This window comes from Thamnophis elegans, chromosome 7, assembly GCF_009769535.1.
Source record: "Thamnophis elegans isolate rThaEle1 chromosome 7, rThaEle1.pri, whole genome shotgun sequence".
In the NCBI taxonomy this organism is placed as follows: domain Eukaryota; kingdom Metazoa; phylum Chordata; class Lepidosauria; order Squamata; family Colubridae; genus Thamnophis; species Thamnophis elegans.
In genome coordinates, this window is record NC_045547.1 from 23,551,217 (window position 1) to 23,565,421 (window position 14,205).

A 14,205-nucleotide genomic window follows, 5' to 3' on the forward strand; every position below is an offset into this window, starting at 1 on the left:
GGTCCTGCATCGTCTAGGACTTTCTGTGCAGCAGTTGGTTGTTTTTTTTACTTAATATAGGGAAATGTACTGGTCTTTGACTGTAATAAATATTTTGAAATATTTTGAAATTTGAATTTTGGGGAAAAAGAGAGAAAGGTGTTCCTGTGAGGTAACAAGTGACGTTGTAACTCATGTAATCTCCCCTGTTCCGAATTGTAATGGCACCTAGAAAATCCATAGCTGTAAATGCAAAACTGACCACTCAAATATACTGGTTACCAGGTAAATTGTTTATTCTTCTGCTACATCACTCTCCACAAAATAGATAATTTCATCAAAATAGATAATTTCATCAAAATAGATAATTTCATCAAAATATAAAATTTGCCCCAATACAAACCTTTATTTCCCCATTTCTACCCATTGTGTTTCACCTCTTTTCCTTAACCTGGTACTTATCTTGGTTTTTCTTAGAATTGGAAGCTAGCATGAATGCAATTTATCAGGGGGAAAATTTATAATACCTACCACGAAACTTCATAAATTGCATGTGATATCTTTATTTAAACCACATGTCAGATTTATGGTTTTGCTCAGACTTGTTTCTATTTCTGTGCAAGGAACCTGACATTTGGCAATGAAACCTATTTCCTGCTAATTAAAATGAGGAAAAAACTGTTTAGTAATATTTCCTGTATATTATTCCCAAAGAAAATATATTTATATTGGGAAGACAGATAGATTTTTGAAAATCTTGCTGTGATGAAAGAATTTATATTAGCTATTCTGCAGTTTTGGGATTTTGCTTTTATTGGAAATATTAAAATAACCACCTTTGTTTAATACTTTTAATGGTGCAATGCAGGGGTGAAATGCTCTGAAGTCTGCTACCCATGTGCATGTGCACCAAACTTTTTTAAAAACTTTTTTTAGCATTTTTTACTACCGGTTTGGGAGAACAGGTAGTTAAAAAGTGCTTTAACAAAGTAAAAAGAAAGTTCCGACAATCATCTGTGACAATCCACAGTGCCGTGCGATCGTCAGAACAGTTTTTAAACTTTTTAAACCATTTTTTTTACTACCGGTTCTCCCAAACTGATAGTTAAAAATGCCTTTAAAAGTTTTTTTTAACAAAAGTTCCAACAATCGCGCAGGACAGCTGATTGTCGCACAGCTGATTGTTGGGATTTTTTAAAAAACTTTTTAAAGCATTTTTTTACTACTGGTTTGGGCGAACCGGCCTGAATCCATAACATTTCGCCCCTGGTACAATATGAAAACCATGTGTTTAGTAAAAATGCATGTAAAAGATTGTATTTAAAAAATCATGCTTGAGAAGGGTGTCCCACAATCTAGCTGTAGAAATTGAAATATATTGCAGTGCTGTTGTACCATTCAAGATAGCTGCCCCTATTTTAAGATGTCCTTAAACAGAAAATAGACCATCCACTTTATTAACATCAGATATTAGCAATGGTGGGATTCAGACAATTTGCACCTATTCAGGAGAACCGGTTGTTAACTTTCTAAGCAGTTCGGAGAACTAACTGTTGAAAGAAATCTTATTTTGTTTTTTTCCCCAGTTTACAGGGCTAATCCTGTAAGGAAGGCAGGAAGGAAACATTCTGGTGTTGTTTCTAGCCTAATCTTTATTGCCCTGCTTACAGAAACTGCATCTCCGGTTAACCCTTATTACATTGTAACAGCTAAGGCCCATCGACCTGAGTGATGTTGAGTTGGCCATGCCCACGTGGTCACATGACCATCAAGCCACGCCTACCCAGCTGGTCATTAGGGCAGAGAACTGGTTGTTAAGTTATTTGAATCCTACCACTGGATATTAGCATTATGCTACAAAAAAGGAATTTGATGTTTAATTTCCCATCTTCTCTGTCCATATTTTCTAACTGCAGCCCAAGATAACATGGATGAAAAATAAAATCATCATTATGAATGACCCACGTTACAGAATGTTTAGTAACCAGGGTGTTTGTACACTGGAGATTCGGAAACCCAGCCCCTATGATGGTGGCACATATACTTGCAGGGCAGTCAACAGTCTTGGTGAGGCTGAAGTTGAATGCAAATTGGAAGTCAGAGGTAAGAGGGTCTCTGTTGGATGGGGTAATTTTCTTTGGTATAAAAAAAATAGCTTGGAGGAAGATGCCTTCCTTATGATGACAATTTTTGCCTCTTTTGCTTTGCGAGAAAACACATTTACATAAATAAAATGTTAAGAGAAGAATATGAAAAGAGCAATTGGCAGATTAATTCCATGGAAAGTAATAGCAATATTTGGATCAAATATTTATGCCATACGGAGACTATGCCACATGGCTTTTTGAATATCGTAAATATATCTGCACCTCCATCATAAATACCTCTTGGGGATGTTTCCATAGTAAGGTAATACATAAAAAAGATTAGAAACTGGATTAGGATATTCCATTTTTAACTTTAAAATAATCTAGTTACAAACTGATCTAATCTAAGGAACATTACTTTCTTTCACCAAGCTCGTACAAATACTCTATAATGCACATTGTCTGTAGAATCTATATAGGTTCTAGACTCACTACTTTCTGCCTTTTGGGACTGTCTAGCTTTTGTTTCTTACTTTCCAATCTTAATTAGTTCCATAATTATACTGTTATGACATTGAAAATCCAATGAAGCATTAACTGATTTAGTTAATGTATTATTAGCTTATTATTTTACTTGCTTTGGAATTTGTGTACTTTCTTTATCTTGCCCAATGACTCAAGCAAGATAGAAGTGAGCTGTCTTGGGCAATGTAGTATTTACATTTCCTGATTGTCCCAGTTTCTCTATTATTTACTTTTCTGCACAGAAGGCATGCCATCATTTCAAGGAGTTCACTCTTCCACGTCACATGATAGTAGAACGACAACTCATTCATAAACATCTAAACGTATGCTTTCCGCAAATTCTATATGTGGTTGTTTCATTTCAATCTAGCAAAGAATGCCACTGTGGGACATTCATAGTGTCTAGTGTCTATGGCACTAGTAACCATGACTTACTCCATTTATGAGCATTGAGACATTTTAGAAGTGCAAGAGTTGATCCAGTTTCCTTGGAAAGAAGCTACTGAAGGCTGATCGGTCCTAGTCAAATATAACCAAATTTCTTCTTCACATTCCAGTTTTCTTTATTTATTTTTCCTCCTCATTATCTAGAGAAGGAAAGACTAAAAAGCCTCCATACTGAAAGCATGGTTGCCAATTTCTTACAGTCATAAAGAGATGTCTACTAAACATTTCACTGCAGTTGTGCTGGGTTTTTTGTTTTAGTTTTGATCTCTTTCTTCATTCTTCCTTTTCTGCTTAATATTTATTATCTGAAATCCAATACCTTTTATTCATTGCCTGAATGATCATCTATCATTAGGGCAGTTCAGTCTGCTGAAGTGGTTGGACATGTAATCAAACAGCCTTGCAGGTCATCAGTTACATTTTCAATGACTTCAGAGTTAGCCCCGTTGACGTCAGTGGGATTTATTTCCATAACCCGGATTGTTGTTGGGGGCAATATGCTGACTCTGTAACCGCTTAGAGAGGGCTGAAAGCCCTATGAAGCGGTATATAAGTCTAACTGCTATTGCTATTTATTTCTGAACAAATATACACCTAGCAAGAGTTAGTGTACTCAGCGATCCTCGGTAAACCTATGAATTTACCTATAAGACTTTCGTATGAAGACACATTTCCAGATACTCAAAATCATATGGCTTCACACAAACTAAGTATCTTCTTTTGTTTAATTCATTTTAAGAGGGGATGGGGTAAATATGTCAAACACTGTAAGAGTAAGGAAAAGCAGTCAAGAACTTTAATGCAGAAGAACAATCATGTATGGTGCTTTTGTGATAATCATAACTAGGCCCCAATTTTGTTTTTCCATTTGCACTTTGATTCATAATTACTTGTACATGGGGCCCTCTGAAAGTTAGAAGTTCTCAGGCATCCACTCTAGTCGTCTTTAAATGGAATCCAAGAAATCTGATGTATAAGGGCTTTGAATTTGTCTAAGCCCCTTAGACAAATTCCTGTAGATACTACAAGGAAAGGTTTAACTCCTTCCCCTGCATTTTTCCTGGGTGAAGACTGCTTCTGAGGCAATCAATATTTCTTCTCCTATCCTGCTGAAAAACAAGGAATATCTTTTTTCCATCCTGGCACTTTCTGGATGTGTAGGGATAACACCAGTGGTGCTATTGAGCCGGTTCTATCCGGTTCGGGTAAACCGGTAGTGGTGGCGGTGGGAGGCTCCGCCCACCTGCCCGGACATCATCATGTCCCATTTTTGATGCTCTGTGCATGTGCAGAAGGTCCTCACATGCACGGAGATGGCATGTGCATGTGAAGTGAGCGCGCACGGGCTCATATTTGTGAACCAGTAGCGAAGGTAAGTTGATTTCATCCCCGGATAACACCTTCCAGGTTTTTAGCCAGAATGGCAAAGCTTGGAAAAGTCAAAGTCAACTTACAATAACTGTTTGGAGTTGTGGGAGAAATGATATTGGTTTACTGTTAAATTTTGCCCATTGTTTAGTCTCTGTCCCTGCCTCTGCCTAAACTGACACTGAGATATTCATCATCTGAGATGCCAAACATAATAAGCTCCAAGAAACTAGTTCTCCATGGTATTCATCCAATAAAGAAGATGAGTGATTCTAAACGTATTGATTCTTTATAATTAAAAAAAGAGTGAGATGACTACGGTAGTTTCTTTCTTTTTTTTTCCAAAGGCCTGGCAGATGAAAGAAAAGATAAGGCTCATTGCAATGAAATCAGGCTGACTCAAGTATTTTCAATTGAGCAAGTTACTTTAGATCACTCTCAAAGTTACAATTAATTATTTCCAAGAAATTCTACCTGTGTCAATAGAACTACCCTAGATTGCGTATTCTAATTATGGTGCCCTAGGATATATAGATGCTTTAATATCACTCATTGCAACTTAATATTGGTCAGAATATTTTTTTCTTTCTATGTGTTGGAAGGAAGCTTAAAAGGATTACAGCTGGTGTTGTAGTGCTGAAAGAAAAGAAGAAGCTTAATATTGTTAAAACAGTGGTGCAACTGAATGTAAAAGGAAATTAAATATTGCTCAATAAATCTGCAATGATATATTATGAAGAAATTTTGCCAGAAAAAAAAACAATCTTCTTGGAGGAGCAGAAACTGGTGTTTAAAATCATATTCAACTTTTATCCCTTGCCTTTTACATAAAACGTGTTTGCATGATAAGTGTGTATTTCATACATGTTCTTCATCTTTGCCCCATGGCATACTTCTATGGCATGGACAAAGAAGATCAAATTAATCCAGACTATAGTAATTAATGTCTAGATAATAGTAACTAAGTTTAAATTTTCATTTATAAATCAATATAATCTTAGTTTGTTTTAAAAAAAATTCTTAATCAACATCAAATAGTTTTTTTCAATGACAAATGTAACATGTTTGACAAATAATTTCTAAATAGTTTATATTCAGAAGGACAGAATTATGAAGAATGGAGATGAATAAGTAATAAACAATCTCTCAGCAGAATCACATTATCAGTTTAAATTGTCAAGAATAGAAATGATAACATATGATTTAGTTGTATATTAAGAAGGTCTACACACTTGAGAATAAGCTCTGATAGACACCATGAAATTTACTATTGAGGAAATACAGGAATATGCAGTAAATTGTATAAAGTGAATTATAACCTGTAACATAATGATTTAGTAGCTAACTATACTGTATTTTTAAGAAAATATTTCCCCCTACAAAAAGGCATCGTTTAAAAGGCTAATTTAGAGTACATACAGCTTTGTTGTGCAAAAGTATATACTGGAATGTTATCTTTATGTAGCAATGCTTGATAAGTTTGCCTAGTAGTTATTCAAATAAAATAGATACAGATATAGATGGTTCAATGCTATGCATATGGCTTTTTCCTATACTGAGAAACACTCTGGATACACTTGTGTGTGTGTGCGTGTACATATATCTATATCTCCAATTTTAATTAAAATATTTTAATTTGGTTTAACCTAATTTTTGTTTTAGTCTTAGATTAGTGACACAATTAGATTGGCTCCTTTATATCTCTTACATTAGTGTGGCAGCCAATCATTTGTGTTGTGCATAATTAATTAAGCTTCCTACATTAATGATAATGCTGAAAGTGTGCTAGACCCCTTCATCTTTTGACTTTCCATTGTCTTTCCATTCTCATTCTCATTCTCTTTCTCTCTCTCTCTCTCCTCTCTCTCTCCTCTCTCTCCTCTCTCTCTCTTTCGTGTTTTACATGACTAAGGAATTAAATCATCATCTTTTCATCCCTGTGGACATACTTTCACTCAGTAAAGTCTGTATGTTTATGTTTAGGAAGTAAAGTGCTTACAACTTCTTTCTCTCTCTCTCTCCTGTAGTTACACAGTAAGGATTTTTGAATGTATAGTGTCATCTAAGGTAAGCTTTCATATGGTCTCTGCATATGAAGCTTATTTCTGTTGTCATGTCATACAAAACCTACCAAAGTATGGCATAATTTTCATTATGTCATTTAATGAAAATGGGGTAGTAAAACCAATGTAGCAATGGACTGATTATTTGTACTGTGTTAATTAACAACTCTCGCTGAATCTGCTGAATAAATGCTTGTGATAGCAGTTCCCGCTGTAATGCCAACACATACTAACAAGCTATAGAGGGAGTGATAAAGCATGAACCAAGATAACAGCTTACTATACATAAATAAGCATACATCACAGCACTTGAACCGTCTAATGCCAGTTATTTGCTCCGAGGTTCAGGCAGCTAGGAAGTAATACTGTTTAATTATACCCAATTCTTACCTCCTTTTCTTGAAACTGTACATCACAGCAACTTTAAGGAACTAGTTTAAAAGCATGCCAGATTTTGTGTGTCACAGATATAAAAGGTGAAAGAAAGAAAGAAAGAAAGAAAGAAAGAAAGAAAGAAAGAAAGAAAGAAAGAGCTTTGACAACATTTAATTGCTCTAAGTTAACTCAAGTAGTTTCGTTTTAGCTGGGTTGTGCGCATAATTGTCATTTGCATTTTTATTTGCTTGAATGTGCAATATATGTATCTCTGTGACAGTAAATCGTAAAATATAATCCATAGAGCTTTGAAAGAGTCTTGCATTTGAGATTAATGGTGCAAACATTCAAAGGTAAGTTCTTTATAAAAGGGCATGGTTTTTTTCTCTCTCTATCTCTCTAGCCAAAGCTGTCTTAAAACAAAGCATTTCAATGTTTGTTTGTTTTTTAACTATTGTTACTTCACTGAATGTCAGCAAGCTAAGGTAACTCTTCTTGGAATTTAGACTATTAATCTGGCCTAGAACGGAATTCTCGTGATACCAACGTTGCTAAACAATTCAAGAAAATGAGCATGAAGTTACTATATTTCATGGGTTGGCAGCTTATGCATATTCTTACATTACTGGTCTGGTAGATTTTATTAAGTCCCACTGCAACATTATAATATCAACCATTTGCACTAGATGGATGGTTTCAATCAGGGGTGGGCTGCTATGGGTTCATCCAGGTTTGGGAGAACCTGTAGCTAACATTATGGTTGATTCATAGAACCTCCACATCCCATCCCTGCCCAATCCCGTCCACCCTGCCCTGCCCACCCCTTCCCTCCCAGGAGTCTCCACGCAGCCCATTTTGGATGTGAGGTAAGTGCAGACCCCACATGGAGGCTCAGGGGGCGGCCTCCTGGAAGGCCTCTAGAGCCTGGAGGAGACAGTTTTCGTCCTCCCAGAAGCTCAAGGAAAGCCTCCAGAGCCTGGGGAAGGCCAAAAAAACTCCCCTACCTGCCCTGGTGCATGAGGCCGACTAGGCCACACCCACCCAGGCAACACACACCCAGCAACTGGGCAAAGAACCCATTGCTGAAATTTTAGAAGCCCACCCCTGGTTTCGATAGCTGACAAGTGTGGTGAAAGTATTGATAGGGAGGTCACCGAATGCAGTAATAGCATACATTGAGGTGGTGATCATCAGCTTCAAAATGGCTGACACAGATGGGCAACCCAAATCCCATCCCCCTTTTTATGTGTATAGGGTGCATGTGATGCATGTTAAAAAGGACTGAGGCTTTGACTGCCCAGTTGCACCCGCCATTTTGGGGGTGTTGACCCTCCCCTAGTTATAGCTTAGTGCAGTGGTTCCCAAACTTGGCAACTTTAAGGCTTGTGGATTTCAACTCCCAGAATTCTTCAGCCAGCTCTGTTGAAGTCCACAAGTCTTAAAGTTGCCAAGTTTGGGAACTACTGGCTTAGTGTAACAGATTTACTGGGAATTGTAAAGAAGAAACACGGAAGCAAAAACAGTCACACGGTTAAAATGTAATATAGACTGGATATCATTATTGTTTACAGAAGAAAGGTGTTGGGTTGCCCTTGGTATTCGCCTTTTGAATATTCTTGATACTATAACAGGTTTTACTTTGGATGACTTTCACTATGCTGGATCCACCAGCATCCTATTGAGTCTCCTTTCTCCTTCTCCTTCTCCCACTCCCTTATTCCAATAATTAGAATATAGCTAAACAACTTCACTTCAAAGCTTCTTCACCATGTTTGGCTTGGAGAATTTATGAAGACTCACACTATGAGTCTTTGATGAGTACCTGACAATTCGACAGCCACAAGAAGAATAACTTGACATTATTGGCAGCAACTTCATGCTGGATTCATCACGTTCCCATCCAATGGGCAGGGGAAATGGTCAATGGAACATAAAATTCCTGACCTATCATTCTTGGAAGAATTTATTTCATTCACACTCAAAGAAAAAAAAGTAGCAATGAGAGCGACCCCTTCTAAAAACCCTAAACCTATTTACATTAAAGGAAGCCCTGCTAAAATGTATATTTCTCCTTTTGTAATTGCACAAGTGTGTGCAAGTATAAAGATGAAAGCTACCCTTTTGGTTGTTTTCATAATTGTTTTGTCCTCAGGTGGTCTTTCATTCTTCCGGCTACTACTGCAAGGGGTACCTCCACATATTGCCCAGTCGTATATGAAAGAAATGGAAGCAAGCAAGTATGGAAAAAAATAAATTCTGGCCCCAGTGCTTCTCTGCTTCTGCACCAGAAACTGCTAGCCACTCTGCAGCCTCTCATTTCTACCGTGATCCTCCTAAATCATATATATCGCATCTTCCGTCTTCCCCCACCCTGTTGCTGGTGGGGAAAAAAACCTCACGCATGGATTGCTTATTTTTTTTTCTTTTTGAAGTTTAACGAAATAAGCCGATGCTTACCTGCATTTTGTACCATTGTGTATTTCTGTTTCCTTCTCTTTCCCCTCTCTTTTTTAATGCAGAAAAGAAGACAAAGCTAAACATATATGCATGAAAGCTCATTTTTAGTTTCTAATTTATGTTTTAATTTTTGGGAAAAGCAGATGCTGCGACACCCAATAACGATGGAATCAGAACATACCTCTTTTGAAAACCAAATAACAAATTATAGGTTGACATGTCTCCTGTGTACACATGATTCACAGCATTTAACCATTAATTAAGCTGAATGAATCTCAAGTTAAAAAGGTTTTTCCCTGTTGTTCATTTGTGAAATCCATTTCTTTGAGCTACTATAGGGGATTTTTTTTTTTTTTTTTTTGGTGATGTACAATAAAGCTGAAGTGTTTATGACCTAGCCACGTATTTGGAATTCTTATGCTTATTTTATGTTATTTTGTGTTATTTTGTTTTCATAATGTCTTGGCTTTTTGTTTGCAATTACAAACACTGAATTGTGGGCTGGGATACAGATACGCTGATATATCTATTCCCAGGGGTGAAATCCAGCAGGTTCTGACAGGTTCTGGAGAACCGGTAGCAGAAATTTTGAGTAGTTCGGCAAACCAGTGGCGGAAATTTTGAGTAGTTTGGAGAACCGGCAAATGCCACCTGTGGCTGGCCCCAGAGTGGGGTGGGAATGGAGATTTTGCAGTATCCTTCCCTGCCATAGCCACCAAGCCACACCATGCCCATCAAGCCACACCTACAGAACCGGTAGTAAAAAAATTGAATTTCACCCCTGTCTATTCCTATCCATTATATTATTCCATTTAGGGGTAAGCACTGTTGTATAAAGCACATAAGAAAGGAAAATTAAAGGCATCGTATTACAAAGAGAAGTATCATATAAGTGAGCCTAGTTTGCACCAACTCCATTCATTATGCTTCTCCATCCTTTTTTGTCCTGCAAATCTTCTGGGCTTTCATCATGACCATTTATCACTTCGTACATCTTGCAAACTTTATCCAAACACAACTTTCTCAATCTTCTCCTCTCAGCCTTTCCTCATACACTTGTTTGGTGAGTCAGTTCTCACTCTCTCTATGAACACACTTCCTCATCTCCCTGGCCACAAATATTTGTATCATTTATTCAGCACTTATTCTTTCTTGACCCTATCTTTTCTTGTTTACTACACACACTTCTTAAGTACCCCCTGCATTAAACTTTTGTGTTTATATATCATGGCAAACTCTCATTTTTATATAATAAAGTGTAGCGAAGCTCACTATGGGCAATTCCAATTCTTTACACAAACTTGCTAATAATAACTGGTCAGTACTGGTCAGTTTAGGCATATTTTGGTCGTAACCCAGTTTTATCCCAAACATATTCACATTATTCTATGCAAGGCAGGGTCTCTAATATGGGGACAACTTTCCAAGCTAGGATTGTTTCCTCTATCCCGCCAACTAGTAGGTATATGCAGTGTGTACATCACAATGTATTTCAGAATGTATTGGAACACATAGCAATCTGGAGTCTGAGGCCTGGTGGAGGCCTCAGACACAACCTGTCCCCCCTTTGTTATACTTCTCTTGCATCAATCCTCAGGAAGATCAAGACTACAGGTTCATCAGGGAGGCCTATTGTGGCCCTCCAGCAGCCAGTGGACCTGGTGACAGACTCAGACAGTGAGGAGGTTAGGGAGGAACATGGGCCAGTCCTGGAATCTGGGGAAGGCTCTGACGAGTGCTCTGAGTCAGAGGCAGAGAAAGAGCCAGGGCCGTCTGACAGTTATCAGCTGCCTTCAGAGTCGGAGATCAGTGAGGCAGAAAAACAGCTGGAGCCTGTTCCCGATGTGCACATGCACAGAGCTGTCAGGAGAAGGGAACAGTTAAGGAACAAGGGCCGACTCGGGAGTAAAGGCACAGGTGGACAGTGAATGGCCCCTCCCATAGAGAATAAAAAGAAGCAAAAGGGGAGTGGAGTTTGCAGAAGACAATTAGTTCTCTTAATTAATGGGAAGATTTGTTTGTGACTATCAGAAACTCCTTACTAAGTATTTTCTTGTACAGCATTGCATTTGGAAGATATCGGACTGGCAGTTCTCCAAGCCTGATAAGGTCTGTGTTTGTAAATTCACCCTTGAAAGACTGTGTTTCTGGGACTTTGCTGGATATGAGTGAGAGGAATTCACATTAGCTTAAATAAAAAGAGGTTTTGTCAAGACAGGGAGTCTGCTTCGTGATTTTGTGAAGCCTAGGTTAGAACAAGACCACACTTAAATGACCCACATAGGAGAAATGATTTGGGAGCAATATTCTTAACGAGACTCTGCTTACTCACCTAACAAGCCTATTCAGATTAGATGCAAAATTAAACCAGCAAATTAAACCCCAAATATGGGGTTTCCCCTAACCAACTTGCTCAGACTGAAGCAGCTATTTGGGTAAGCAGTGAAACATTTCAAACTAAACAGATAACTCATTTGCCATGATTCAATTTCTAGACAACTCTACCTGGATGATTGAGAATCTTCAACAGATTAATACAGTATATGTTGAACATCTATTGACAAGTTTCTAGGACAGCAACATAGACATATTAATAGTGTTACCAACAATGACTTCTTCTGAAGCATTTCATGTAGAGCTATCACCTATTCACATAATTCCAAGCATGTTTTATACAAAAATGCCAGTGGAATTAAACTCAGTGGAATTACTTGATTTCAAAGTATAAAGTTGTATGCACAGTACTTGTTTTAATGTATTAATAACTTCATCTGGAATTGAAAATAATATAGGAGTGCCTGAAAGACCCATTACAACCCTCTAGGTCAATGGATACAAATCCAACTTTAATTCTTCAGTTTATGAACAGTTACTGCAATTGAAATATAGCTCATACAGTACCTCCCAGACTCAAATGCAGTATTTTGAATTAAGTTATGGTGATCTATCCTTATTTCTGTCAAACAGGCTGAGGCAGAGGATGGGCACATGCAAGGCTACTAAACCTAAGCAGCTCAAAATGTATTTGAGTTTTTTGGTACTATGACTACCATGTAATGGTTGTGTGAATTTTTGCTGCCTGGATTTGATAACCTTAGTTTGTGTAGCTGATTTAGACTTCAGATAATGCTCTACAAGTATTGTCTGAAATACATTTTGTATCTCAAAGACTGAATGCCCCACAATTTATATGCATTGTTCAAAGTAATAAAAGTCCCTCTTCTTCAGGAAAAGCTGATATTTGAGAGCCCTTTTCTGCAAAAATACATCCAAAGACACACTAGATCAGTGATGGCGAACCTTTTTGGCACCAAGTGTCGAAAAGGGAGCACTTTGCACACACTCATCTGGGCCGCGAGCAGGAAGAGGAGCTGCACAGGGGGCATGCGCGCAGCCAACAGGTCTTCTGGTTTCTGGCTCACATGCGCATGCACTGATCAGATGGCCAGCATGCATGCTCACGCCAGAAACACAGAAAAGTAATGGGCAACACCGCGCAGGCTGCATGGCTTCACATGCCACTTCGGGCACAGGTGCCCTAGGTTCACCATCATGGCAATAGATTGTTATACTTCACATGCGACAGCAATAACAGTGACTTGTTCAGTGACTTGTTTACTGCAGGAGCTTCATAGACATAAACATGAATGAAAAGTGACACATGAAAAGTTGCTTTATTGCATATAAGAAAAAGGCCACATGCATACAAGTTCTGCGCTACACAGAGCACAGAAATCAAGTTTCCTAATATATATTATATGTTCCAGTGTTTAAATTCTAGGTGTCTTTGAATCAATGGCCTTCTGGTCCTTTTTTCCCCCAGACAAAGCTCTCAGTTGTAAACATCTGTTCAATGTTTATATATTGTTTTGTCTGGACAGATAATTCATTGGTTACACCTCACTAGCTTCAATTTTTTATGCATCAGTGATGCTGTGCACCATCCCCCAGTACAGTAGCATTTCACAAGTAATACAGGTAGCTTCTATATTCTGTACAGTATTTAAAAATCAGTCATGAAAACAAGCAAAGGAAACTAAAGTAAAGATTTTTGGGAAGGAAAAAATGGTGAAAGATGGATTAGAGCTGCTGTTGTAGGTATCGTCAGTGGAGTAAGCATCTAGAATCATGAGAATTTAGAAGTAGCAATCAGTGATTAACACCCTAATACAGGAGTCCCCCAACCTCCAGTGCATGGACTTGCACGGGGCCACAGCATAACGGAAATTGAGCCATGCAGACAAGCAAACCTCCATTTGCGGGCAGCACGCAAAACCATGCCCCCTCCAGTCCGTAGAAAAACCTCTCTCCACGGAAGCAGTCCCTGATGTCGGAAAGGTTGGGACCGCTACCTTAATACCCGTACCCATTAAACCTATCCAGAGGCAACAGTACAGATGAATAATTATCTTCAGCATTTATTCTGTACTTTCTCTTATGTGTGACACGTTTCTGAAGTGGATATTTTTCCCCCTACTGGTGCAGCAACTCTGTATATTAAAACATATGAACACAAATCAAAACTCTTAGTATGAAATGTACATAATAATTCAAACTGTCATAATCATGGTATTAGATGCATCAAAAGGATTAAATAGAAAAACTACTTCCTGATGTGCCTGGGGCAACTGTAATCTAATGCAAGGCTTATATTGAAAATGTTCTGGAAAAACCTTTCAGTGTGATAATTATATATAGGCAAGGCAATCATGTGGATATCAGCCTTCCTTCAGCCTTGTGCTATCTAACTCCTGTCATTGCTAATCTACACGGCCAATGACTCAGGATGGGGGCAAGAGGTGACTATAGCAAACATGAGCATAGTTTAGTACCATGCACACCCTTCTATGTTAAAAGATAGTGTGTGGTTCAGTGTGCTGTTCATATCCAAGCAACTGGGTTCA

General features: G+C 38.1%; 1 protein-coding gene across 1 annotated transcript in view; it reads left to right on the plus strand.

Moving 5' to 3' along the window:
* Positions 1-9,097, plus strand: part of MYBPC1 (myosin binding protein C1) — a 71,743-nt gene extending 62,646 nt beyond the window's left edge. Inside the window, exons 28-29 of the mRNA XM_032221114.1 lie at positions 1,896-2,082; positions 8,997-9,097. Of these exons, the coding sequence (XP_032077005.1) occupies positions 1,896-2,082; positions 8,997-9,097 (288 nt within the window). The remainder of the gene's footprint in view (positions 1-1,895; positions 2,083-8,996) is intronic.
* Positions 9,098-14,205: the final 5,108 nt, after the last annotated feature.